Below are 27,961 nucleotides of genomic sequence, written 5' to 3' on the forward strand. Positions count from 1 at the left end.
AACGCTCCATCAATAATCCATCACTAACTATATCAAAGATGGTTTAAATAATTATTATAGCTTGGAAATAGGCCCTGGCATATCCTTAAACAGTTAAAGTCCTTATTCATTGCAGTATTCTGGTTAACACATGCATTTTAATGTCAAAACTGGTTGGCAAACAAAGTTCACTTTATAAAAATTCAGTCCCATTAAATTTCAAATGAGCTTTTTGACCATAGGCACCACCATTTCAGCAAGAGCTTGAAATCCTAAAGCTATTAGAACTACATGTACAGTTGTATTTCAAAATAAAGGGCCAATTTCAAGGGTGGGAGTCACTTCTTTCTTCTTTGTTCTTCAGAGAACAAACTCCCCCCCTTGACATTGGCATTTTACTTCATTTTGAATGAGTTCTAATTGCTTTAGGATTTCAAGTTCTGACAAAAATGCTGTTTTAAAAAGAGTTAAAACAGTTTAATCATGTAGTGTTGGGAAATTGCATCATGAAAGTTGTACAACTTATGTCAAATAGTAAACTATTATAGGGCAATCATTCAAACTCTAATAGTGGTAAGAAATTAAACATGTTACTTTAATTGCCAATTAGTTGTATACATTGTATCCATGGAGAGAATACTTTTGCTACAGTGTACATTCTTAGTATTTTCTGTTGAAGTTTAAAAGTTAGTCTGCTCGACTAGAAATTTTAGAAAGGTGGTAGGCAGCAAAAGGTGTGATATTGGAAACAAGTTGGGGATAATCCTACAGAAAATGTGGACACTTCTGGACATCCAAGGTCTAAGCTAGAAGTAGTCATTGGCTCCTTGTGGAGAGGGACCCCAAAAAAATTGTTGCCCTCCAACAAAAAGGGCCATGCGTGCCTCATGGCCATGCACCCCCTGAATCCTCGCCACTGGGCTATTGCCCTAGCCATGAACAGCTACAGTAGTACCTCTCTATAAGGACACCATCGGGACTGATAAGTGCTAAGGACCAGTCACTTGTCTAAAGCCAAATATTCATCAGACCAACAAGTGACCAGTCCAAGGCCATACTTTAATTAGACAGACAAGTACATGTAGTGTCATTGGCCAAACTTCCGAAGTCCATCACACACCCAATCAGACAGAAGTGTCAGTGATTTGCCCGAGGCCACACACATCAATCAGGCCAGTTTTAGTGGGGGATAGCATGCGGCAATGCAGTTCATAAACGAAGTCACCAACAGCTAAAGTGGTCATTATTATAGTATCTTGAAAACAAGCAGTCACACTAAAAGTTTAGAAAACTTTGCACAGGAACACATTGGAAGACATGATACAAGATGCGCGCACTTTAAAGTTTATAGCGGGGTTTTTAGTGACCAACTAGTCAGTGTAGTGTCTAAAGCGTCTATAGTATAAGGAAGAGTAGATAAAGTTGATTACCTGGTTTTGGCGACTGCGAATGTGCAAATCCTACGAAAAATACTCCTAAAAGCAATGGAATGTTGAGATAAAACATTGTTGCGCAGATTTACAGCAGAAATCTGCACAAAATTGGAGAAAAAACGTTAATTCTTAGTCCAACATAGAAAGATCCGCCCCCAACTTTGCAGTACAGTGAGGCTGAATAGAATGAGACAATGGGCCCGGTAACAAGCATACGTAGAGTGGTTACAAGTATCACGTGGTGGGTTGCTGATGTTGTATAAATTTATTGGAATTAGCTGGGATTTATTAGCACGGATTACATGTTGCACGGATTACATAGCGATGGGTTGAAGAAAGGGGATTAACCCATTACGCTCAAAATCGTTATCACAAGATTAGAGATATCAATGAAAGAGCAGACTTCATTGTTCTGAGATGTGATGGTGATGTAGACCTAGCCACCTATAGCCACCTGGAACCCCTATATCAGCCGAGGACAAGTGAGGTCCGTAGTTCGAACCGCTGCAATTGCAAGGGAATGGTGTTGTAAACCCTGAAGAGCCGCTCTTAAGTTTGCGACTTTAATTGTTGAAAATATGAAGAAAGGTGTCTTCTTTCAAAAAATAAACATATTGACGTAGTTCAGTCAGTAAAGACCTTTGGGTTGGGGGGGGGGGGGGGGGGGGCGCTTGGGGCAGCTGGGTTGGTATAACGGCTAAGTAACATATTTTTAAAGTCGGCATTGCCTGGGTAAATTACAGTGTACCGTCCCAAGTCCGGTGTGCAAGGGATAGTAGTCCTAGGGCTGATAGTCCGTGTAACAATAGCCCGCATTGCTAAATGTTTTGGTTAGGGTTAGCGGTACAATAGATCATGCTGCTTAATTGGTCAAATACAATGCTACCGGACTATGACTCCAGGGGGACTATATCCGCTGTCACACCGGTTTGCTTGCATGTAGGCCTATGCTATTTTTCAAAGCGATTTACTCAGTCAGCACAGCTCCGGGCCCTTAAACGAGCGATTTAAATCGCTGCTGATGTACGTTTGCGATTGTACATTTCAGAGTTACTCTAAGGTCACATGTATGTGTTTGTCACGTGCGCTAAATGATTTCGTCTTCGTTCGATATTGATTGCCGGTCGCTGCGATCACTGATTGCGTAAAAACCGCGCCAACTTCTCTCCACGTGCAAGACTGCTTATACTTACACATGTTCCGGGCATCCGCAGTGCTTGAGAGTACCAGTTGGACTCCTGCTGTAGCCAAAGCCAAAGATCGGATCCGATTACTCTTGCCCCACTTATTACAAAACAACTACATCTGGGTAGACTCGGAAATAATCTCTTCCTAATATAAGTGTGCACTTCACGTACAGTCGGGCCTTGTTTCCAGGGCAAAGTATTCATGCTTCTCGATGATAGATGGTGCAGAACTTTGAAGAAGTCCGCATAAGAGGGGAATGGTATTTTTCGGGACGCCGGGGTTGTCCAATTGTGACTATCGGGATTTGGGATAGGGGAAAGTGTCGGTAAAAGTTTGAAATGTCCTAGGATAGACTGTTCAGAGAAAAAAAAAACTTTAATGCGCTTTTAATCTCTGAGGTATCTCTGACAGTTCTATTGACGGGCGGCTCTAATGCATGACATCGGCTCTTATGCTGTGGAAATCGCTACCGTCCCGACTTTCTTGATGGATGTAATACACTCCAGACGCAGTGGACCGGTCTCGTCCCTCACACTAACTATGAGACAGCCTGAGTATGAATAGGATGAATGGACTGCCCGGGGAGTCTAGACTGACAGATGCGACAGGGGAAGAATTGTACGTTCGGTATGAAATATTTCAATCGTTGCGGGAATTGAGAGAAGGCATCCACTCAAATCACTACTGTTCTGGTCAAAGTTTGCTCGAAAGTTGGAGTAATGAATTACATGCAGTTGGTGAACAAATAGTTTTTGCAGACCTCATGGGCACTAGCCGAGTGTACGTAAGGGGACAACTTGGGTGTGGTATTTACCTGGCCAGGAGGATAATGCCTCTGTTTGCCACCACGCACCACCACCAGTAGTATCACATTCACACTAATGCTGAGTTCTAACTTCGAGTATTAACCAGACTTTATTTGTCCACATCATGTGTCTCAACACGCGATCGTTCATCTCGTCGTCGGTGGCCCGGTCATCGGTCAAGTGCACGGGTCAGTAATCAAAGCCAGAATTTGATACAAGAAAATATCAATTCATTTGAGATGACCTCTCGACGATGCGTGTTCTCAATCGAAAAGGTCGATATATATTCACACAGTATTTCTAGTCCTACACGTGGTTCGTGGATACAGAGGCCTACCGTATAATACCACTGAAATCCTTCCAAGGGAATGAGTTTCTCCTCCAAAAGAAGGGCGACACCCTAATATAAAGACGACGCTGACAACGTGATGTCTCCTGAGCTCAGCAGAATGAGGTAAGGAGCTTGGATGGCATTTCCCGGGCATATACGATGGCTAAATTCACATGTGTGCTTGCTTCACCCTAGGTACGCTGAAAAAGCATTGGTTTCCGACGAAAACCGCCACTGTTTTCATGACTGACATGGCGTCATTGCCTATGGTGGCCATAACGAATTGTTTACAAAGAAAACCTTCCAACATCATGTTTCAAATGACCCCCGCGTTCTCCAAGAATAAAGCAAGGTTTAAATAGCCAAACAGTTGCCATGACACCGCTAGTTTCCGATTCCTATCCAAGCTCCAGACCAAGCTGGATCAGGAATTCACTGCGGGAAGTATGATTTATTGATCAGTTCGTGATTGGCGCTATGCGTCTATACACGAGGAGGGTAATTGTCATAGTGATGCGGGAGTCGGGAACACTGGATGACTACTGTTTGAGGGATAACATGTATTTAAGTAAGTGTATACAGCATTTTCGATTAAGCACCACCTCAACCCCCCCCCCCACCCCCCCCCCCCCCCCCCCCCCACCCTCCCCTCACCCAACCTCACCCCATCCCGCTCTCCACCCCTCTGTAAGCTAGCTATGCTTCGAGCATCTCCACGGTGGCGGGGGGGAACGACACGACTTTTTACCATCTTAGTATTACCTCCCAAAAAGACCTAGTAAGTGCCAGAGAAACTTGTCAGTGCCAATAAAAATCGATGATATCAGTTTGTTGTGTGACCTTATAACTACTTCCAGGATGTAAACGGACGTTGGCACATTAAATCAAAACAAGATTATTTGGCTTGAGTATTGAGCAAACAAACAATCGCCCTCTTTACGGCGAACTTAATGGATCATGGTGTCTCGATAGTTACTACCTTGCAATATTGAAATGCTGCTTTTACCCCCGCTGGGTACTGAGTATTTGGCGGGAGACTAGGGTGGAGACAGTTGCCACGCCAGGTGTCAATGAAAAACATATTTTTCCTACATATTTTGGCCTTATAGTGGAAAAAGATGCATCTTGCTTCGGCCTGACTACCTGTAGCAGACCATCGATCAAGTGCCCTCGGGTGTCATTTATACGGCTTTATTTAAGTTTCATATATCAGACAATCGATTGACGACATACAATGTATACTGGGTGTCTCAAAAAAACGCATGACACGTGCATTACATAGTCACGGATGAAACGTGCAATACATTGAGTGTCAAGATGATGTGACATAGTCTTTGATATAACAGTATTCTCTACGCGCAGGCGCATTGAAGGTCGGCAAGGCTCCTGATCGAGTTCTGCATATAGGCCTACAAGTAATACACTGTACTCTGATGAAATTCCAAGATTTCATCAATGGGTTGAATAATCAATCAAACGAGAAGTCGTTATTTTGTTGTCACGATTGATCTTTTGTTTATCAAAGATTACAAAGAAAATGCCTGCATATCATATTGTATGTGTATACCTGCAACCAGGTATGAATCAGATAATCCATACTTGATGCAACCAAAGTGGCAACATATTCTTGCCAATTGTTATATGCAACTGCCAAATCGTATAGCTTGCCCCCCCCCCCCCCCCCGCAAGCGTTCAACACCTCAATACCTTCATATAAATTCTTTTTGGTCAAGCATTGACATCAGTTCACCGCATTTGATAAAAGAATAGTCAATTCATCATATCCCTATTCATGTTCGTTCGAGGTGGTTGGAAACTAAGGTTACACCAGCACCTTCTTTCAAACTCGATATCCAAACATACATTAACTTGGTATCCAGACTCAAACAGACGCAATCTCGTGTTTGAAAATAATCCATAGTGTCCTTTCAAAGCCACCGTAAATCTAGCGTCCTCACTTCGTCAAATATTGTAAATTTGTTATTCATATTATTTTTACTGATGGAAAGAAAACATTGATATTAGATGATTGTGCTTTCTGTACGCAATGCAGATTAGTCACAAATGTTTCCATGGAAACACCTATACCGATCGTTTTGGTGACTTCTCGGATAATTCGTTTGAAAGTTCATATTGGTGGCAAATGAATTCCCAGTTGTTAAAAAGTAATTTGCACGGACGTGCAGGCCTTGAACCAGCATCGAGCTCATGCACCCTAGACTCCCGAGAAAGTCCATTTGTAATCCTAAAAATAGTCCTGAAATAGGGACGGACTGCGAGGCCGTTTAAAGCGTCCGGAGTGTAGCACGTCCCTGTGTAAAGGTTTATATGCGCCATGCTGCGAAAAGGTACTGTACCACGATTCCAGAAACCGTGATTAAAGGTCGAATACAATGTCATTCAAAAACTACTCCGAAATATATAAAAGACTTATAAGTCCTAGGCCTACTTCATTTCAACCAACATGGTGAACATTGTCGCCGCAATGCTTGTTCTCATCATTTCATAGCATATCCCCTGGGGTGCGTGGCCCGTCCGGAGTTTCTATGAGAGTCCGGTCCACAGTCGCCAATGTACATGTAACTGACCTCTCCATCCATACACCTTTTGGTCTCTCTGAGCCAGGTTTTACGAACTACCCGCACCTTGAAGTAGACTTTTACTCCGGTGTGCATGGTAACTTAAGGTGATACATATATCTTAAAGGGGTAGTTGATGGACCAATCACACTGGACTGCGGAGGGTTATGGGCTTTGACCAATTGAAAATACTACAAAATATCTTGCTCTATATTATTCTCGTTTCAGCCAAAAAATCGATTTGATCGGGTATTATCTGTTATTATTTTATTGAACTGCGCCACAGCTTGGACATCAAACGCGTCCCTGATATTAACGATCGAAACAATCGGGATAATGTAGTATCGGATTTATACTGTCGCGAGCTTTGATATTATACAATAGTACTTCAGAATCAGCATGCGTACTGCAGTGCAAGAATTTAAGCCGGTGTAGTATATGCGTGTGTTTCCCCTACAATAGCAAAACCCGATTTTCCCCTCACCTCGCGGTTAAAAGGAATTCAGTGCTAGCTGTAACGTACTGGGCGGGAACGCCTCCAATCGTCACTGTTGGAGGGAAAAAATATCTACGGCCTTCCAGAGGTCTGATGTTCGATCGACTGTCCCCAGAGATCCTTCCCCTAATATAAGTTAGTAATAAGATCGTCAATAACACAGAATTGGTAAACTCGAGTTTTGGAACCTTTTGATACGTCTGAAGTTGAAAGCGCCGAATTCATTAACCAGCCGAATTCATTAACCAACCATCGTCTCAAAGCTGAACTGGAAAATACGGCCCCAGTTAAAGCTGAACCGTAATGATTTCGCTCTTTGAAATGTCCTTGACCTTTTATCATTTCAGTTTTAGCCTCCAACGATGACAAAACAAGTCCAACGAAAGAAGAAGGGACCATTTCAAGGGAACACGTATGACGTCACGATGACCACTGATAGTGACGTCACACCATTACCTCTGGGGGTCAAGGATGAATTACTAGATGCAGAACTCGGTGCCGCATTGGGAGGGACGCTCTCCTTGATCACGATTGTGACAATCTCAGGGAATACTGCACTTCTGGTAATCCTCCTAAAAACAACCGCGCTCCGGACTATGACGAATTCTTTCATAGTGTCCTTGGCAATGAGCGATTTACTGACAGGAATTTTCGTGATGCCTTTCTGTGCAGCCGCAATAATGACCGGAAGTTGGCCTTTTATTTCCGGTTACTGTGAAGTCACCGGATTCATTCACAGTGTATGCTCAATAGCGACAGTTTTGAATATTATGATGGTGTCTTCGGATAGAGTCCTCGCGGTCGCGAAACCCCTGAAGTACTCCCTTTGGATGACGCCCACTGTAGCGGGAATTATGATTGCGTACGTCTGGCTACAGAGTATTATATTCAGTGCTGTTCCTTTTTGCAGTTTCAGCCACTACACGTACGGGAGAGCAAAAGGATTCTGCGCATTTGACTGGAGTAGCGGGTCGAACTTTGTTTTGTCGTATGCCTTAGTCTGTTTACTCATGCCCGCTTTGATAACTTTTGTATTCCTCCTCGTGATTATAAAACATGCCAAATCCCGTCCGAGTCTCATGAGCCTCATGCCCGTCCCCGTGGCGGCCGTGTCTGTAGTCGTCCATTCGCAACCAATGGTGAACTACAGACGAAGTACAATCCAAGCAATGCGGACTCTTTTTATCATCACAGTTGTTGTAGCTGTCTTATGGACGCCTCAAATCACTGTGAACATTTTTGACATCCACAAATCCCCTGATGTCTCTGAGAGCTTTCGGACTAGTGCCATGTGGTTGTGCCTCATGTCTAGTATGACAAATCCGCTGATATTTCTCAGCAACCGAAAATTCAAAGAGAAATTCAAGGAGGTGTTCTGCAGGTGTCTTTTGAAGCGTTCGAATATTGTCGGAGTGGACGCCAGCGTTACGCAACATACTGCAAGCACCGCATTGCCTTATACGTCTCATTTCGAACACAGTAACGTATTCTCCAAAGCCACGCCGTCACAAGCTAACATACCCGAAGAAGAAGTCTATCGCAGGGTGTCTTTTTGCGAGCCGCAAGTGAGGATAGGCATCAAGACGGAACTGTTACTGGCAGTGCCGAACCGCTGCGGGAAGTCTGGTGTCCCCATAGCAAAGGTCGAGCCAATGCTGATACCGCGAAAGCTCAGCACGGAGGAAATACGGAGGCTCAGTACAGAAACATTGCGGAGATCCAGCGACGTAAGACGGCCAAGCGATATCATACGACGGCCGAGTGATATCATAAGACGGTCAAGTGACATAAGACGGCCGAGTGAAATAAGACGAGGGAGTGACGCAAGTCGAGCAGCCGCTCGCGCAATGTCGCCTACCCAACTTATCCAATCCTACCATATGGACATTGAGTCCTCTCTGACGAATGAGTCCACGTCCACGACAGACGGGTTCCCGCCCGTTGTGCTGTCGGTGACGCCCCAGTTACATGCTATCCCTGCCGACATGGCGGAGGATATCAACAATGACATGATCTGAAAGTGACTGGATCCGAACGCCCAAAGTTCTCCGCAATGCGGCACGTCCACATGAACGCCTATCCCAATGTTCGACTTAAATCAGGAGGTCATACAATGAGATAGGCGTTCACTGACGTTGGCGTTGGTACACATTCTTGATGTTTCTGCCCGGAGCTCCAAAAAAATTCCTCATATCCCCAATGGTCAAAGCCAAGAGAAGTTATAGTGGCATTTTTAGAGTGAATATCACTGAGCAACACAAGAGCACAACAGGCATTCCGAGAACTCGAATCAGGTCAGGTTGCTTTGAGAACGTCGCAGGCTGCACTCGCCGCTGGCGAGAAACTTCTCGCATGGCGGACGAACTCGGGAATCTAAATTCTTTAGTAACCTTTAAAAATATCTGAAGTCAACTTCACTGCTAAACCTACCCGGGGCGCCAATCGGCACAGACATTATTTGATTATTGTCCACAGTTCATTGTACATGTATAATTTATCTATTGCCGTTGCACATGTGCGTCGCTTGTCAATTTACACTCCTAAGGTGTTTTGCCGTCGGACTAATGACAAGATACAGTCAACTGTTTTGCCCATCGTCTTAATAATGACAGGATAGGAAAGTGTGAAATGTCTAACTAAGGCCCTCCATCTTACTAAGAGTGGTCATATCTAGTGTGTATTCCAAGGTCATTATTAAGAATAGTCACAGTCACAATCTATTATATGGGGTGTCCTCAAAATGCAAATGGTCAGTCACAAGATGAGCTATACGACCTTTGGCAACACACATGACTATCTTGCCATTATTATTATTATTATTATTATTGACTAATTTGTCATCAGCTTGTATGTAAAGCCTTTGGCAACACACTTTATTATCAAAGCAAGTGTCTATTACATCAAGTATGATCTTGGGCAACACACCTGACTATCTTGTCATCAGCTGCATGTTATACCTCAGGCAACACACTTGACTATTTTACCACTAGTTTGGTGTAGCACCTCAGGCAACACACTTGACACCAATTAAGCCCAATAAAAGAAAAACGAAACTTCTTTGCAGTATTTTTTTCTAACTTTTATCCCAATTGTTGTAAATCAACAGTACTACACTGTACTGAAAGTACATTACAATACATTTGTAAAAATAAAAGTGTATGAAAAATTACAAAGGGTGCGACCTGAATCGTGTGTAACTAAAATGTAAGTACCATCAAAAAAGGAAAAGGTGAGCTAATATATGTATGGATTTCTGGATCAAAACTTGTACCTACATGTATAAACAACATTTTTTGTACCTACATGTATTAAAACACCATTTTGAATAGGATAAATGCAGTCCAAATCACAACTGACATCCCTTAATTTGCGCCATTGTCCTGCGTCACTGGTGTGCCATCTGTGCATACGTCGCGCGTAAGCAGGAAGGACGTCAATTGTGACTTGGACTGTAAAACTAGTTATGTTGTGATAATCAGATGGCAGCACATGTCAAAGCTACTGAGAAGGCTACGAATGTTCTGAAATAATGTGGAACATCATGTTATCTCATCTAATCTAATCATCTAATTAAAAGCAACATTTGGCTTAATTGTGTGAAAGAGAAGGTGATTGCTGGGGAGATATATTAAAGGAGGGGCCTCTTATGAGAGAAAATCTTTTAAGTTGACCATGAATTTCAATGTGAAACGCCCCCCTTTTCCTGAACCTTGGGTCCGTGCCTGAACCCTCAAATGTTTTGCTCTATCGGGTTTTTCATGATTTTCTATCTTATCCTATTTTTCACTATGATAAAGTTTGCAATCATTATGTACGTATTGTGTGGACTCAAATGAAGCAATCTGAATTAAACTAAATATTAGAATTAAAAAAAACACATTCTGATGGCATATTGTACACATATAGGTGACGATAGTGGGATCTATCTATTACATGGTCCGAAAAATACAACATTTAATGAATATTATTAGAATGATCCAAATCTTTTGTCTTCACAAAAAATACCGGACACAAGATTCAAGATTCACGGCACAATCACATAACTTCCGTGAATTGCTTGTGAAACTTTCTGCTGCAGATTCTAAGGCACTTCTTTTCCAAACTAGAAACTCCCTTGCTGGAAAACACAGTATTATCTCATGTCTAAATTCCTAACAATGACATTCTAATGCTAGATGCATACCAAAAAAAGAAACACCTAGTCCAGTAACTCTATCCTTCCATGCTGATGGGTCCAAGTTCAAGTCCCAGTGATAACTTGGAATGGGTTTCTTCAAATGTGTTTGTAGAATTTTAAAGAACTAAAATTCCTTACGACCAAATAAAATGAACCAAAAATTAAGTATGTCGAATGAGACTAAAAAGCTGCAGTCCTCTTGTACCTGAGTGCCATTATCCCAACGCAAGTAAAAGATCCCACACAGGGGTAAAAGTTTTACATGCAGCGGACTTAAAAATCTCTGGCGAACCCCCAAATCAAGGGTAAACATGTGGAATATGTTAAACGATTGGTTGGTTGATCGATAACTTTTCTCATAAATCTTTGTTCGAACTCGTTAAAAAATAAGAAATCTTTTAAAACTGATTGTGGAATAATATATTAGTGTTATCAAGAATAATATTCTTGGTGTTATGGATTCAAATAAGAGGATTTTGCGGGAGCTTTCATCGCAACATGGACCGGATTCTTTGCTGCCGATATTGTTCGAACGCCCATGTATGAGATAAAGCCGTCCGAGTCCAAAGCGAGGCCGCCGGCATCCACGATTTGTTTGTACGTTTCGGCCTCTTTTGCATATTCATCCAAGATGGCGTCCGCTTCCGTCTCCGCCCTGGAACGAAAGAAAGAATAGTTCTTGTAGCAATGATTACTGATTAGGTCCCGGGATTAGGTATTTCAAATTCTTTGCTGGGACCATTAGAGATATTCATAACTGGAACTTTTTCTTGAAATTTTTATTTGAAGTTGAAAGTGACCACATGGCATCAGTTGTTGAAGACAAAGCCTGGGCTTTTTTGAATCGGCACAATCATAATCGGTTAAACGCCTCTAAATGATGATGAATCTCTGCACTTGAGTAGCACAGGCGAGTACCACTTTTGGGTCGGTAGTATCAAATGGGTAACTTTGCAGAGTGTGTAGTTCAAGCATTCAAGATGAGCAGCGGCCATATCAGAACAAAATAGTGTTGCAGAGCGTGTTATTCAAGCATTCAAGATGAGCAGTGGCCTTATCTGAACAAAATAGTGTTGCAGAGCGTGTTATTCAAGCATTCAAGATGAGCAGTGGCCATATCTGAACAAAATAGTGTTGTAGAGTTCGTTGTTCACGCATTCAAGATGAGCAGTGGCCATATCTGAACAAAATAGTGTTGCAGAGTGTGTTATTCAAGCATTCAAGATGAGCAGTGGCCATATCTGAACAAAATAGTGTTGCAGAGTGTGTTATTCAAGCATTCAAGATGAGCAGTGGCCATATCTGAACAAAATAGTGTTGCAGAGCGTGTTATTCAAGCATTCAAGATGAGCAGTGGCCATATCTGAACAAAATAGTGTTGCAGAGTGTGTTATTCAAGCATTCAAGATGAGCAGTGGCCATATCTGAACAAACTAGCGTTGCAGAGTTCGTTGTTCAAGCATTCAAGATGAGCAGCGGCCATATCTGAACAAAATAGACACTATCTTAACTATCACAACATGCTTTTAAACCTCAATGAAGACCTGATGCATAGATGGTTCCGTTTTTGCTGTCAAATCAAGCCCTTTTACGAGGGGAAAACCTCCAGAAATCAGAAATATCTCATCCCTCGTCAATTGACAGGGGACCATGCGACTCACTTTTGTAGTATTATCCTAGCATTCGACTCGGCCTTCTCGATGGTAATATTCGCCTGGGCTGCTGCCTCTTTCTTCTTTGTCTGCGCCTCCGTCAGTTTACGCGGACGCTCTTGAAGGGCGACGTCAATATTCTGCTTGGCCGCCTCCTTATTTTTCACCGCAGTTTCGTACTCAGTCGGCCGAGCAATGTTGTTCACCTGAAAAAGACAAAAAGAACCACATCTTAACACTTTCGGTGCCAGCTTTATATCGTTTTTTTAACATTTCAAACACTTCTTGTGGTAGAATAACTTTTTTTTAGATCAGTCCAGACAGTCCTAGGGAAACCACCACCACAAAACAGTCCATTACAACCAAACTTGGCCTAGAAACAAGTCATGTACTTCACCTTGGTAGTGCTAGATAGAATTCAGTACGTTGATCTTGACTAGACTACCTTTGTGTGTTCCAATGCCTCATTTCACAGTGGCGTGATCAAGTTAGCATGTTACATGGACCGACTGCTGTCTAAACTTCCTATGACTGTACTGTATAATCAATGAATTTCTTTGATTTCTGGCCTTATATGGATTGTAAATATTTTTGACGTGGCAATGCGATGAAATGCGACCAGCTTGGCTTGTGTGACCGATGTGAAGACTCAAAAGTCTTCGCTTGATCTCTTAAACCGTGTGGGGTGTTGGAACTGACGTCAAGACGCAGTGGTGGACGTGATGCTGGGCGTCTTTATGACGTCATGGCTTTGAGGCGGACATGACGTCACGCTCCTAGGGAGCATGGCGGCAAAGTTGCGCGGAATGGCGGAGAGGCACGCCATATGGGTTTTGCCATGGGTGGTGTGAACGGTTTCGCAGGACTGTAAACAGCTGAGCTATCTTACCTGTAAGTCACTGACATCACAGTGGAGGAGATCGTAGCGTATCTTGAGCATGGTCCGTAAGCTCTCCTGGAAGGCACCTCTTTCTGCCTGGAACTGGGATGTGTTGAACATGCTGCATGACTCGTGGATGGCAGACTTGCCTAAAATGAAGAAATATAAAAAAACGTCACGTTAATAACAAATCCATTTAATGACAAAGTAAAAGGCGAGTGAAAAGACCATGTTCCCTCTGAACTCTAAAGTCTGTTCTGAACATGGGCGTAACAATCCGAATACAGTAGAACCTCCCTTAGTGGACACCTCTCTATTAAGGACACCCTCTCTATTAGGGACACCAGTTTTGTCCCAAATTGGTTATTTACATTCTATTTGACCTCTCTAATCAGGACACCTCTATACTAGAGACAATGCTTGTCAGTCCCAAGGGTGTCCTTAATAGAGAGGTTCTACTGTAGACGATAGCCCCACTATCCCATTTCGAACAATTAGATATAGTCTATGTTGATTCACTAGAACCATTATTGATCGACAAGCGCCATTAATAACACAGCTAACGAGTTGCAGCACTTCCAATTAGGAAATCAATTACACATGTGACAGTTGTATCTATTGTTGACAATCACTTTTTGAAATGATGGGAGACAATTATTGAGATGATTGACATCATAATGTCAATCTAAATAATATTGGGCATTAAATTGAGTCATGTACTTCATTGTACCTTGAAGCATGGTACATGTACATGTATTCTAGGTGTTATTTCATGGAGCTACACTCTCCTCAAAGGTAGTGCTGTTCATTCAGCTAGCACTATATCGGGAAATTATCAAGACTAGGTTTCGTATCGTTTGGTTTCCTAGCAGCATATTGCTGAATGGATCTTATTGGCACTGGCGATATTTGAGGAGTTGTATTCGTATTCTTTAGGCCTTAGATTATTTTTCATGTGTCATGCACATCAGCTTGATTATCAAAGTCGTCACTGATAAGTCATCATTGCTCACTGGCTCTTACCAGCGTACTGCAACACCACCTTATAGTTGTCAAAGTTCCTGAAGTCCATGACGATGTCATAGAGCTGCTTCCCCCGGGCCTTGTATTGGTACGAGACGTCCAGAAATATTGGTATGCCCTGCGAGTTCAAACACTGAAGGAAAAGAGGTTTAAAAATTTGTATTCATTTCGTATTTACAAAATTTGAAATGTTCAGATTCAGTCACAAATTTCAAGTATTTATCAAACGGCATTAAGCCTTACATGAAGTTTTTAAGCACCTTAGAATAGAAATTCTAGAAATATCTCACTGACATTTTCGGTGAATTTGTTGTCTCACCAATACACCAATGGGTAGGGTGGAATGGGGTAATTGAACTTTTTGAAGCCCCAATTTAACTGTAGCCCCTGCCTATGATATTGATTGATATCCCCATGCATCAAACAATGCAGGGGCTACAAATACCCCATTCTACCTTACCTTGCATGAAAGCACATGAAGAGCTGTCAATTTCCTTGAAACCTCTGCGAGGTGGAGACCATGGTTTTGGCCTATATTAGCTCCACCCTTGCTGTGTTTGGTAGACAACCAATACAACCAGTGCATATCATCACCTGGCATCCACTTACCCTCAAATTCTTAAAATCGATTGTCTTATAGACATTGGGGAATTTGATGAACTCGTATCCGGGCGGACCTGCGTGAAGCCCTTCATTTTTCGGCTCCCTTGCGAGTGATTTGGCAACCGTATCATACTGGAGAGCAACTGTAACAAATCGTGATGATATGATTTTACAGCTGTTAGTGCGACCTTTACGTTTATTCCTTTATGCTACATGACATAGTCATCACATTGGTAAAATCACGCAAAAATTACACTCTGGCTCTCAGATATTCATAATGAGGTGGGATTGCCAACTTTCCGATTGAGCCAGAGACAATATGTATGTGTGTACAGCCAAATATTTCAATAAAAATTGCTAATCTTGACTATTAATTGCACATTCAACAAAATATATGATATTCATTTGCTGAGAAGGACAATCTCAAAAACAGTGCTGATCAGTGTTAGTAAGTGGTAACCATGGTTACCAAAACATCTAACTACATGTATAAAACATTATACCAAATAACATGCCACCAACAGGGGACCACAATTTTAAAAGTAAACATGTTACATAACAAGGATATGATTGTTACATAACAAGGATATGATTGTTACATAAAAAGGATATGATTGTTACATAACAAGGATATGATTGTTACATAACAAGGATATGATTGTTACATAACAAGGATATGATTGTTACATAACAAGGATATTGTTACATAACAAGGATATGATTGTTACATAACAAGGATATGATTGTTACATAACAAGGATACGATTGTTAAATAACAAGGATATGATTGTTACATAACAAGGATACGATTGTTACATAACAAGGATACGATTGTTACATAACAAGGATACGATTGTTACATAACAAGGATATGATTGTTACATAACAAGGATATGATTGTTACATAACAAGGATATGATTGTTACAACTTACATAACAAGGATATGATTGTTACATAACAAGGATATGATTGTTACATAACAAGGATATGATTGTTACTCTCGGAATCGAGGCACTTGGTTCTATTCTTCATCGAGTCTTCTAGAATTTATGGTGCAGCCATGCTACATCTATCATGTCCATGCAAGGTAAAGCAATTCTACATGTCATATGTATACTGCATGTACTGTAAAGCGCCAATTTTTCATGTCACTTGAAATTGACATGGTACACTACACAACGACAATGAACAGAGTGGCAACTCTGCCACTGTCCAAAATTCGAGAGCAACTTCCCCTCCGTAGAGGTTTTGTGTAAAATGAGAAGTCTTATTTACAACAATCACAGGCCTCTCAATTACACTCGGAACACACCATGCATGCCATGTTTCCTCAATTCATTTTTTTTTAATACAATGATTTTGTCGTGTCTGTGCTACATCGGTCTTTCTCGCGAAAGTCGCATGTTGTCAGATTTTTGGGCATAATCATAGACGAACTTGATGTGTAATGTCATCAAAAGGTGATGAGGAGCCGATCTGGAAATTTTGTTTTTTGTCGTCAAAAGGGTAAAAAAAATGTTGTAATTTCCCCCCCCCCCCCCAACTTGGGCGCACACAGGATTACACACAACATCTCAACGGCATGTATTTGGCGTAATTTAGAGGCCTCAATCATGCAGCACAACGGGACAAGCAAGGAATTGAAGAAAATATCAACACCATAGATGATGGAAAATTGCGTGATGCAAACTTGGAGTTGGAAGAGTCAGGAAATCTATACAATTGAATTGAACGACACTGCAGACAAGTCACATGCATTTCATCCATGGCAATGTTCAATTCTCGTGCAACAAACATCATCCTTTGACCTTGTCTATGGGCATCATCGCAGGTGCATGCAAGAAGAATTGGTCATCGAAGCCGAGTGCAAAAATTGCCTGATAGCGATTATTTTATCGGTTGTCAAAAGTTGTTTGCTGGTAGACAACTTAAACTGGGTTCAAAGGTTTTCCTCACTTTTATAATTTCTTAACAAAAAACAATTAATTTCTCCTAATTTCTTTTGACGTGTCAGCCCACACAGAATCCAGGTGGTGACGTTTTGAACTGTCGACCGGACTCATTCATAATAGTCAGGTACATTAAAGACAATGCCAAGATTATTTGGTGCTAGTTACCGAGTCCATGAAGGTACATGTACATACAGTAGAACCTCTCTATAAAAGGACACCCTCGGGACTGACAAGTGCTGTCCTTGAATAGAGAGGTGTCCTGATAAGAGAGGTCAAACTGAATGGAAACAACCACTTCGGGACGTCCTTATAAGAGGGGTGTCCGCTAAGGGAGGTTCCACTCTACGTGTATATAAACCTGTACACACCGTAGACATTTTAGCCTGAATGGAATTTCAAGACATTGCATTCAATAGCCTGAACTCCCACTATCTTACTTACGTTAGACACACCACAAACAGTTGCAAGCAGATTTGGCAGATTTGCATACATTTACATACATTGTATAGGTGTGCTATGTTATGGGCGGTTATTACCGCAAATAAAGACAAACCAAAGCAAAGACACTTGTGTAGCATATCAAGGACACGTAGATTGATACTCCTGGGCGGTTATTACCGCAAATAAAGACAAACCAAAGCAAAGACACTTGTGTAGCATATCAAGGACGCGTAGATTGATACTCCTATGTGTGCCACATCAAAGACATCTGGACCATACACCACGTCAAAGATAACGATGCGAAGTCAACAGGCGGCGCCACCGTCTTGGGAAAAGTAAAAACGATTTCGACAACTATAGGTTTTTGTTGATATAAGCGACTAGCGGGAAAATGCACATGTGTTGTTATGTCACTATTGATCTATTCGTAGTAGACTGTCGTATTTTGAGATCCCCTTTCTTTTCAACATCATCAATCATACTAGTATATCATAACCATGGATAGAGATAAGTTAGAAAACTGTGTCAACCTCCTTCAACAAGTTGTTGGAATAATGGGGAGAGAGGTGGCGAATAACAACAACGTCAACAGGCATACGGCCGCCAGCAATCTACAGTGGCGCCGCCTGTTGACTTCGCATCGTTATCTTTGACGTGGTGTATGGTCCAGATGTCTTTGATGTGGCACACATAGGAGTATCAATCTATACGTGTCCTTGATATGCTACACAAGTGTCTTTGCTTTGGTTTGTCTTTATTTGCGGTAATAACCGCCCATACTATGTGTGTGTTTGAAAAAGAATTTTCCAAAGGCCTACATTTTATGGTCATCTTATTTTGGCCACTTTTTTTGGCGAGGTGAACCACGTTTGGTTGCAGCCACTCAATGGCTTTTACAAATGTTGGCCGGTAATATTTTATTGTGATTAGATTTACATGTATGCCCCAAAGCCGCACAGGTCAGATGAATACTTCCTCTGATTAACTGCTGCTGGTACAGGACGTGTAAAGGAAGCCAAAGCCACACAGGTCAGATGAATACTTCCTCTCATTGACTGCTGCTGGTATGGGAAGCAAAAAGTAGGCCAAAGCTGCATATCGCAAACTTTTCACTCAACCTTTCCAACACCAAGATGTCAACACAATGCGTGCAAACAATGAAAACCAACCCACCTTCGTCGGAATTGATTTTTTTCAGAGAGATAGATAGTAGGACTATTGTTAGGACGAAAGCACCCGCGATTATGATTAGAATCCCGCAACATATTGCCTTGTCTCCTGAGGCCCCCATGGTCAAATCCTAGACATGGCAAGAAATGTTACTGGTTAGAATAAGGTGAGTTAGACTGGTGCACAGTGATGTGACTACTTCTAGAACGTTACACGACTGCCAACACAGACTACCATTTCGGATTCATAGGCGGGCAAGGATAACAGAGTCCAGAATCATCTACACATTACTCTTATGCTATCGAACGGATTTTTTTTAACGTGGTGGTTGGCCGCCCGACTTTGTTTTTTTGCTTCTAATTTTTCAGCAAGGTATGTTAACCAGGACAGGATGCTGGTAGTGTACACATGCACACATGACCGACCCAATAATAAAGAATGTTCCCCGCGCGCTAATATTATTAGCACCCGGGGAACATTCTTCATTTTGATGTCTGGTTTCTGCTACCATCACATGCCTGTGACACATCACATCTGGGACATTATGTGGTGAAATGGAATTCTGTGATGGCAGAGAGAATCCTTCGATCTGCATGGAGAATGAAAAAGAGCTTGTTGGATGTGAATACAAACTACTAAAGTTTTCTGCTGTAGGTTTTTGAGCCTGGCTTATCTTTTCTGAATATTTTCCTCAAATAATTTTCAGGGTTTGAAATTTTTCCCTTTTGAAAACAATGAGTCATCATGTAACTCGGAATTAAACGGTTTTCCACAATAAGCAAGTCACAGGCTCATAGATTGACATTTGAATTTGAATTTAAAAAGATTGAAATCAGTTGCTTTAAATAAAAATTACATAGACATAGAAACAAGGCTTCAATAACCAAGCACAGGGAGAATTCAGAGTGCTATTGTGCTGTACAAAATGAATCAAGAACAAATTATACGACACAATTCGGGAGATCCTTTTTTGAAAATCTACACATGCAGATTCTTTTGTCCTTATCTTATTAAATAAAACATTCATTTTCAGAAGGCAGTTGCTGTTCTTTTCTTGGTTCATTTTGGAAAAGTGTGCCCTTTATGATGTATTGTAAGTCACACTGACGATAAAAGAAAGTTGGTGGATCAGTTGCAAAGGCCTTGCTATATATTCCAGGCAAAAAAATTCCTGGGTAAAGATATGAAAGAACCCAGGTTGACAGGGGTGAGGCTCTGATGTGTTTACTTGACAAATCTAACCGCATACACATGGACACGATGATGGAGGCAAATGCAACACAAATCTTTCAACATTTCTTTTGTCGGGTACGTCTACAATTGTGTTATGACAATCAAACACCTAAGTCTCCTTTTTTTTAGTCTTACCTTCATCAGAATTTAATTTCTTGAGGGACACCCCCACCATTATACCAATAAAAACTACACATACTACTACAGTCACTATGACTGCAATACAAACTGTCCTTGATTCAGGCATTTTGGTGCTTTAAACCTGGAATGAACCATGATTATTAGCGTAAGGTTGAGCGATATTGTATCCCCACTTCTCGCACTATAACGCAGACCTGACTCTGCGTTTAAGCCATGACATTTATTTCCATTAAAAAGTGACAATATTACGCTCTATCTTTTCACGACGTGGCATGTACACCATGCCAGTGAGTGGTAGACCTATAGATAGTGGGAGCAGATGTCCAACAAACAAAATTTCAAAAACAGAAAGTTATTTGCCCTTAGCTGAACTCCACTGATACTACTATATGAAAGGAACATAAAACGACAATTGGCATTATTTTACTCCTCCTTACATTTACCAAATAAGGGTAGGCCTAGATTTACAGTTTTTTGAACACCCAGTATGTTGACTGTACACAATCATGTACATTGTGTGCATTGCATGAAAATCCCAAAGTTGTTGCCATGTCTGATGTTTTTCAAAGGATTCCAGCAAAACACAGCGGTCATTTTAATTCGGTAGGAAAGGCTGTGTGAAAGAAAAGGATATGCCTACTTGATAAACTTATCAGACGTTTCAATCCATGAAAAAATTGAGGAAATTGATAATTTTACTCAAGGATTTTCTTCCTGAATTACCCAACAGGCAGAGCTGGCTTCAAACATTCGGAACTAACGTCAGTAAGGAATAGAACTGAAATAAATGATCGATTGACAAAAATATTTTTACCGGATTTTTGCCAATTCATTAATGCTAAAATTATTTAGAAAGGAAGTCGAACCTTGAATTTAACTTAAAAAATAAAGATGACCCATCTGTTTCGTATTTATGTTTCCTCTTTCAGCCGGCAGGTGACTCTAAAAAAGGAATTTGTATGTTTACGTTTGTTGTCCGATTCCTTCGCATAATTCATGAATTTCTTAAGTGTCAAAGCAAATATTTTATATTTTTTTAATGATATCAAAATTTTGTTGAATCAAAGAACAGTTTCTTAGTGTTGATTCTTCCGATTTTTTTGTGTTTTGATCAAAAAACACCGTTGCAACCCTCGAACAATTTGTTCCTGTCAGAATGACCATCCTTTATGAGTTATGTACACAATATAGGCCTACAGTGTGTCGCAAAAACATAGTCTGTGTCTGAATTGGGATTTTAAAATTTGTTTGTTTTATTCTTTGTTTGTTTGTTTTTCAAATGTGTTACAGTGAAGCAATCAGCTCTTCTCACCTAATATCAGACGACTTTTGATAATTGATATCGCCACATCGTTGGAATGTTGGCTTGTCGCCAGCTTATGGCCAAAGTTTTACATTTGTTTGTACGTCGTAAATTTCAAATTTCTTTCTTCTTATTTTCAGAATTTATCCAGTAGATAATGTTCTGACATCACTATGGTTAACGTCGGGGCAGTCATTGGAGGAATCGTGGCCGCTATAGCCATTATCGTCGTCATCATCATCGGTTCGAGTTTTTCATACTTGGAATATTTTCAGGTAATTCATGTAATTAGTGATCAGTGATTAGAAATGTGAAAAAGGAGGGCTGAAAAGGGCACTTTTGACGTGTGAAGAAAAAAAAGATGTACTGTAGCTCCACAACTGAAGCACTAGGTAATGTAGCACTAGCAGCTGACATTTATGTCTGGACCACAAGGCAATAGGATCAGCTTCCTCAGGGTTTAAACTCAATGTACATCTAGTAAGAAATTATTCATATTTTCCCTTCAATACTTTCAGTACGGGTTCAAAAGAACGAAGTCCACCGGTGCCGTTGACATCACCAATACCTACTCCTTCGGGCGTTACTTCCTTGGTCCGGATGCAGAATTCAAAATATTTCCTGCCGATGCGCATTATGTCAACTACAATAGTGTTTCAGTATTTACGAAGGACAAACTAGAGGTACTTGACATGCAGTGTTCTCCGCAGCAGTTTAAAAAATGTTGCACCTCCCCTTTTGATCTGCCTACCAGCCTGGGTCATTTTCTATCCAACCCTCGACAAGTGGCTGCCCCTCAAAATACTCATTGCCTGTTAAAAGTGTTAGATTTTACAGAGGAAAATAAAGTTATGACAGTAATTAGGAGTACAGTTTTGATTTTTGTAGAAATTGTGAGAATTAATTGGAATGTAATAAAATAGAGCAGAACCTCTCTATTAAGGACAGTGTTGGGACTGACAGATGCTGTCCTTAATATATAGGTGTCCTTAATAGAGAGGTGTCCTTTATAACGAGGTGTCAAAATCATGTAAAAATACTTTTCTAGGTGCGCATGACTGTCACACTTCAATACTTCGTGTTGAAATCCGAACTTCCCCTTCTTCATCAAGAATATGATTTATTCTACGAGTCAATCCTCGAATCAAACGGTCTCGATGCACTCAAGGTAAGATCACATACAGTTGTTTATCAGCCCTGTTCGCCATCATGATCAAAATAACTATTAAAAATTGTTTTTCATGTCAAAGAAAATAAGTGTCTTCAACATAAAATCAGAATGAAACTACCGGTACCTCTTTCTAACTTGGCACAATTCTGCCAAAAAAAGGAATGACCAGAAAATGTTGATATGCCGATTTTAAATTCTGGTTTTTTACACTATTGGCTACAGTTGTACCAGACTCTATTGTACCACTATAATTGTACCACATTTTGCCTTAAGAGTTGAAAACTCACAGAAAAAGATTGAATTTCTTAAAAATTTCTCATCATTTGTTGTATTTAGGGTGCGGCAACTGTCTACAGCACTGACGAGTTTATCTCTCGGAGGTCAGATATTGAAAAGGCGCTCTTCAAGGGAGTCCGGGAGCGACTCGGTGGGAGGTGTTGTATCAAAGATTGCGAGAAAACATGTAAGGCGCAGAGGAATTTCAATTATTCATTTGCACTCATTGATAAATCCCCTGCATTGGAAATCTGGCCCTGGCCAAAAATCGTGAGGTTCTATTAGTGTACAGCATGGCTTTGCTCTGGACACTGACCTCGAAGCTGTAATCATTGAAATTGCTTTGAACTTTTGAACTAATGATAATGATAATACACATTTTTTTGATTGTGGCCCACATTTAGGAATAGGATAACGTTATCATTACAGAGGCTTTAAAAGCACATTCGCCGTTTGTTCAGAAAATTCACATGCATGATAATTTACTACTGCAATGAGAATTTCTCTTTAGCCGAGCCACAAGAAAATATGATTTTTTATTTCTTAACACACACAGTGTCAGACCTTTGATATTACTCTCTCATCTCTATAAAGAAGAGAGTTTGAATCAGAGTTTGCTTCTGAGGCATCGGGGGAAATATAAAGTGGCCCAAAGGCCTGACGAGCCTGCCAATTACCCTCTTTTGATCACAGGGGAAAATACTTCGGGGTCAAAAATGGTGTTTGCCTTTGCAGGTCGGAAAGATGCAACCACAATGCCACGAGCAAACATTTCAAATCTCACATTGGCCTTTATTTTCTAGCGTCATGTTACAGCGGCTGCAAGGCATACTCCACCTGCCAGAAGTCGGATAAGGGCCTGTTCGCCCAGGTGAAGTACTTCCAGCTGGCCGAGGTCACCATCCCGAAGGAGGTCGAGTCAAGAAAGCTGAAGGCCTTGACACTGGAGGAGGAGACGGAGACAGAAAAGTACAATCAGAATGCGTCGCTTGTGCAGAAGGAAACTGATTTACAGGTATTGACGACTCCTTTGAGTCAGCGCACGATCGTAAGAGGGCCAGATTTTGTATCCAGTTGCACTTGTGCATAACAAACTTTGCTTTGTTCTGTTACTTATTCGTCTGATGATGGTGCTGATTTGAAGTCTTCGAGGGGGTAGTGGCACCTATTATTCCCTTGTGATTAAGAAAACAGCAAGATAACAACATTGTATACCTATTTGGGCCCTGATCTATAAGTAGACGAGCATGACGCACCGCTGTCATTGCAACATGTGTGTAATCTTGGGAAAGGAAGATTAGTTTGATTGATCCGATACTTTTCTGATTGAGACCTAAACCGTGATTCAGCGAAACTAATGTCGATTACTGGCCAGGTCAAGTAGTCCGAGTGAGTGAGAAACATGAATGCTTGCGATGGACTCCTCCCTTAACTCCCAAAGGTGCGGAGCATTGGTTGATAACCTGAATTTGCCCCCTGGTTGACCATAGTGAATAGTGGCATGTAAATAAGAGCTGAATAGCCCCAAATTGACCGACAAACATATCATGGTACACAGCAGTTATCTTTAATATCTACCTGTTCGCCGAAAATTGGAAAAGTTTCAGACATTTTAAAAACCTACCGGAGATGTCACAGTCCGCCAGTGATATAGCGTGTGGATTTTACAGTACCGAGTAACCGCGATGATTTTAAATTCCAGGTGAAGCGAGGCGAAAATGAGGCTGCGGAAATTACCCAGAAGGCCAAAGCAGATTCCACCCTCCTTCTTGCCCGGGCTGTCGCGAATGCCACCGCCATACGTGAAAAGGCAAGAAGTGAAGGCTTGAAGGATCTGTACGCGAAGACCAAACTAACTACGAAGGAACACAAGGCTTCGTTCGATTATCTGCGGACACTCCGAGACATTCCGAATGTACACCTGAACATCGACTTCAATCAGTTGATAGCAGGGCCGACAAGCTTAGGCAAAGATTAACGGCAGTAGTGAAAAGATGTAACTGCAGGGTTCAAAAGATCGCGTATGCCCTACCTTCCAATTCAGCATTTTATGCTGCACATTCTGCAAAAGAGTTTCAATGGGCAATGTAGTTTTAAGTAACCAGGCTTTTGTACAAAATACACAATGTAACCTGCGAATGTGGAGGAATGCCCTTTTGGGTGTATTTCTGGGGAGAGTAGCCCAGGACAAGCAGAATTTATACATTTTAAAGTCCTTCCCCGAGGCCATTTTCGCCCTTTTTGCCTTAGTGACCTCAGAATGTTTTGAACCCTGCACAGTTTGAAATTGCAACAACATCAAGAACCATTGACTCTCAAAGAATGGGTATCCCGGTATGCACATCTGTGTCCATGAAGATTTTTTGAAACTGCCTCTGATGACCAGTGTGGTCAGAAAGATTCATATGAGGTTGGTTTAAAGAGAAATTGTGAAAATTATTGCGATATGAGAAATTTTTCATCATCTTGGAGCAGGCTATAGTTCAATCGTCCTGAGATGTAAATATATATTTTTCTAAAAAATCCTTATCTTTCTGTATCGTGTGAAACTGAATTTAGACGAGAAATGCCATTTGTATGGAATTTTCTTGACTTGTCACATACTGGTATGTCCCAATCGGTGTTCTCCACAAGGCTATTTGTCAGGGCGGCCCACCCTACTTTGGCAGCTTACCGCCCTACCTTGGATGCAACCACACTACCTTTGAGTTTTATAAAGGGTTTCTAAAGGGCCACCCTACATTAAATTGCTCGCAACCCTACCTCGTGTTGCACACTGGCAAACCTTCCTGAATATCAAGGCCACCGCCCTACCTTGAGGAAACCCTGTGGAGAACTCCGCTAATGTTTTGCAGTGTCAGGTTTGTCAGATATAGCTGTTTGGAGGTGTTTTGTAGTTCTTAGAAGGTTACATGTACGTCATTCATATCTAATTGTGGGTCAGGTAAATGGAAATGCTGTCATACACAATGCAGATATGATTCATGCAACTTTGCTGAACCTTAGTATATGTGGTATAATAGGCAGGTTTTGCAACCCCTGCGAACAACGAAGTCCGAATGACGATGGTCTGTCGTGTCATCAAGCCAGGTGCTAATTCATTTACGCGACACTCGTAAATCATCTTCTGTACATATGCTGTCCTTAATAGACTGGTGTCCTGATTAGAGAGGTCAAATTGAATGGAAACAACCACTTTGGGACCAAACAAGTGTCCTTATTAGAGAGGTTGTCCTTAACAGAGAGGTATCTGCTATAGAGGGAGGTTCCACTGTACTAATTTGTACGAGGAATCGGGGAAACTTTCGAAAAAAGTTGTCAACGAAGTACGTTTACATACTTCGTTCTTCGTTGTTCGTAGCTCTTCGTGAGGGTTGCGAAACCTTCCTAATATTTGTATATTTGTCTACACAATGCATTGTTGAAATTCATATTCAGTACTTATTTTAACGCAGTTGGAAATTTTCTAATTTAGTCACAACTTTCAAATGCTTTATGAAAATGTTATGTGTTCAATTACGAAATGATAAATAATTTCTCGCAAATAAACATTTTAATCAGTTCTTGCCGAAATGACATTCATGCTGTATGAATGTGCAATTTTATTCAGTCAAATTATTATTTGTTAAAATGATAATTATGTAATTCATTACTTTGTATTTAATTTTAGTTAAGCTCAATTTTCAGGTTTTGTTTTGTGAAATTATCACGGCTGATCCTTTCTTGTGCGACGTTGGTCAAGAGGAATCCTGGCGAGAACTTGAGTGACTCAGCCTCCCTAACTCGAGATAGATTGGAGGTATCATGCACATTTAATTTTTTGGGGAAAGGTGGTAGTTTTTTTGGATTCACGAATGGGAATTTTTCCTAAGTCCTAAAAGGGTTGTTTTGTGTGATATCCAAAGAACATTCACAAATGGAAGTTGGTGATCACATCTCTTATAATTTGAGTCAATTACCCCAGATAGGTAGTCCATCTAAACTAGGGAACCAGCATAGATCCAACCTCCCCCCTCCCACCCCCACCCTAAATTCCAGAAGTGGGTCGGCCAAGTTGAAAGGTGGGTTCTTGGGATCAAACAGTTTGTTGATGCTGTGGTAATCCCTGAGCTCAGAAAGCTAAATTTATTGAAAAGAGATCTTTAATTACAAGTTTCAGCTTCAATTTTATTCATGAAATCGCATAATCTGTAGATTTGGCAAACCATGACATTGGGTGATATGAATAAAGACTAGTAAATGCTTTTACTTCAGTTTTGTACAGAAAGGCCTAGTGTAAATGTACATGGGGTTTTCAGTAAAAGCAATTGCTAGTCTTTATTCATATCACCCATTGGATGCACAATACTGATGTTGTTCTTGTGGAACGGCAGTATTCATCTCTAACTAAGCTAACAGATATTCTTTAGAATAAACTTTGTTGTTGTTTACTATGTAGATGTATTCATAATTTTTTGTAGATTTGTAAGTCATCCAGAATGTGGGTGTTTTGTAGAAATTGTGCAATCTTAAAAATGCAACTCTTAAAGGGACAATATAGGCAACAGTTAGGCAGGCAAGATAAAGTCACACAAAGTCGCCAATAGGGGTCTCTCACATCTCACAGTATGTCGAAATGATTCACGCTTGTACGAATATATTTAGTGCTGAATCTGACAAGACCCAGGGCCCTTACTGCGTATATTAGTCACCTGAAGATGGCCAAATAAGCCCCTCTGCTCCTGCCTATAGTCCCCTTTAAGATTGCTCAGCTTCGTTGTTCCACTATGCTTTTAGTTCAGGGGCATCACAGAGTTGCCATTTTGACCTACATGGGACATTTCAGTTATGTAACAAACCTAGTTGAATGCAACCCTCAGTGTACTTAATTTTGTAATTTAACAATCTTTTCACAAAATCTAGAGTATTTTATATCATGTTGTTACAATGCAATGTGTTAGTATTCTTTGGAATAATAACTGTATATTGTTTATACCACAAGACAGTGTTTGTTTTTTTCTCCTCATTACCAATACCATGCAGGCGTCTGGGGCAGAAGAAGTCCTGAGTTGACAACATAGGGATAGAATCTACCCCTAAGAACCGTGGTAGATCATTGCAGTGGAGTCCTAGTTGGCACCACAGGG

General features: G+C 41.0%; 4 protein-coding genes across 6 annotated transcripts in view; 2 read left to right on the top strand and 2 right to left on the bottom strand.

The window, feature by feature from the left end:
* The window catches only part of LOC135499413 (low-density lipoprotein receptor-related protein 2-like), a 59,779-nt gene extending 58,294 nt beyond the window's left edge, over positions 1 to 1,485 (bottom strand). Inside the window, exon 1 of the mRNA XM_064790156.1 lies at positions 1,410 to 1,485. Coding sequence (XP_064646226.1) covers positions 1,410 to 1,485 — 76 coding nt within the window. The remainder of the gene's footprint in view (positions 1 to 1,409) is intronic.
* Positions 1,486 to 3,658: 2,173 nt separating this feature from the next.
* On the top strand, positions 3,659 to 9,876 carry LOC135499496 (histamine H2 receptor-like). Of its 2 annotated transcripts, none has more exons than XM_064790269.1 (2): positions 3,659 to 3,860; positions 7,160 to 9,876. In XM_064790269.1, exon 2 carries the CDS (start codon positions 7,175 to 7,177, stop codon positions 8,828 to 8,830), a length of 1,656 nt encoding a protein of 551 aa, XP_064646339.1. In that variant the 5' UTR covers positions 3,659 to 3,860; positions 7,160 to 7,174; the 3' UTR covers positions 8,831 to 9,876. The 2 variants fall into 2 exon arrangements, with proteins under 2 accessions (XP_064646339.1, XP_064646338.1); XM_064790268.1 differs by lacking the exon at positions 3,659 to 3,860 and adding an exon at positions 3,875 to 4,305.
* LOC135499497 (uncharacterized) lies at positions 9,877 to 20,843 on the bottom strand. Of its 2 annotated transcripts, none has more exons than XM_064790271.1 (7): positions 20,726 to 20,843; positions 20,080 to 20,206; positions 15,154 to 15,290; positions 14,545 to 14,677; positions 13,531 to 13,670; positions 12,651 to 12,847; positions 9,877 to 11,644 (listed from the first exon to the last, which is right to left on the bottom strand). In XM_064790271.1, exons 2-7 carry the CDS (start codon positions 20,189 to 20,191, stop codon positions 11,443 to 11,445), a joined length of 921 nt encoding a protein of 306 aa, XP_064646341.1. In that variant the 5' UTR covers positions 20,192 to 20,206; positions 20,726 to 20,843; the 3' UTR covers positions 9,877 to 11,442. The 2 variants fall into 2 exon arrangements, with proteins under 2 accessions (XP_064646341.1, XP_064646340.1); XM_064790270.1 differs by lacking the exon at positions 20,080 to 20,206 and adding an exon at positions 18,715 to 18,841 and having other exon boundaries at positions 20,726 to 20,842.
* A 177-nt stretch (positions 20,844 to 21,020) lies between these two features.
* Positions 21,021 to 27,809, top strand: LOC135499719 (uncharacterized). The gene is made up of 7 exons (XM_064790659.1): positions 21,021 to 21,042; positions 21,529 to 21,663; positions 21,907 to 22,071; positions 22,437 to 22,556; positions 22,896 to 23,022; positions 23,639 to 23,850; positions 24,538 to 27,809. The coding sequence occupies exons 2-7, from the start codon at positions 21,562 to 21,564 to the stop codon at positions 24,811 to 24,813; spliced, it is 1,002 nt and encodes a 333-aa protein (XP_064646729.1). The 5' UTR covers positions 21,021 to 21,042; positions 21,529 to 21,561; the 3' UTR covers positions 24,814 to 27,809.
* The last annotated feature ends 152 nt before the right edge of the window (positions 27,810 to 27,961 follow it).

This window comes from Lineus longissimus, chromosome 15 (assembly GCF_910592395.1).
Source record: "Lineus longissimus chromosome 15, tnLinLong1.2, whole genome shotgun sequence".
Lineage (NCBI taxonomy): Eukaryota > Metazoa > Nemertea > Pilidiophora > Heteronemertea > Lineidae > Lineus > Lineus longissimus.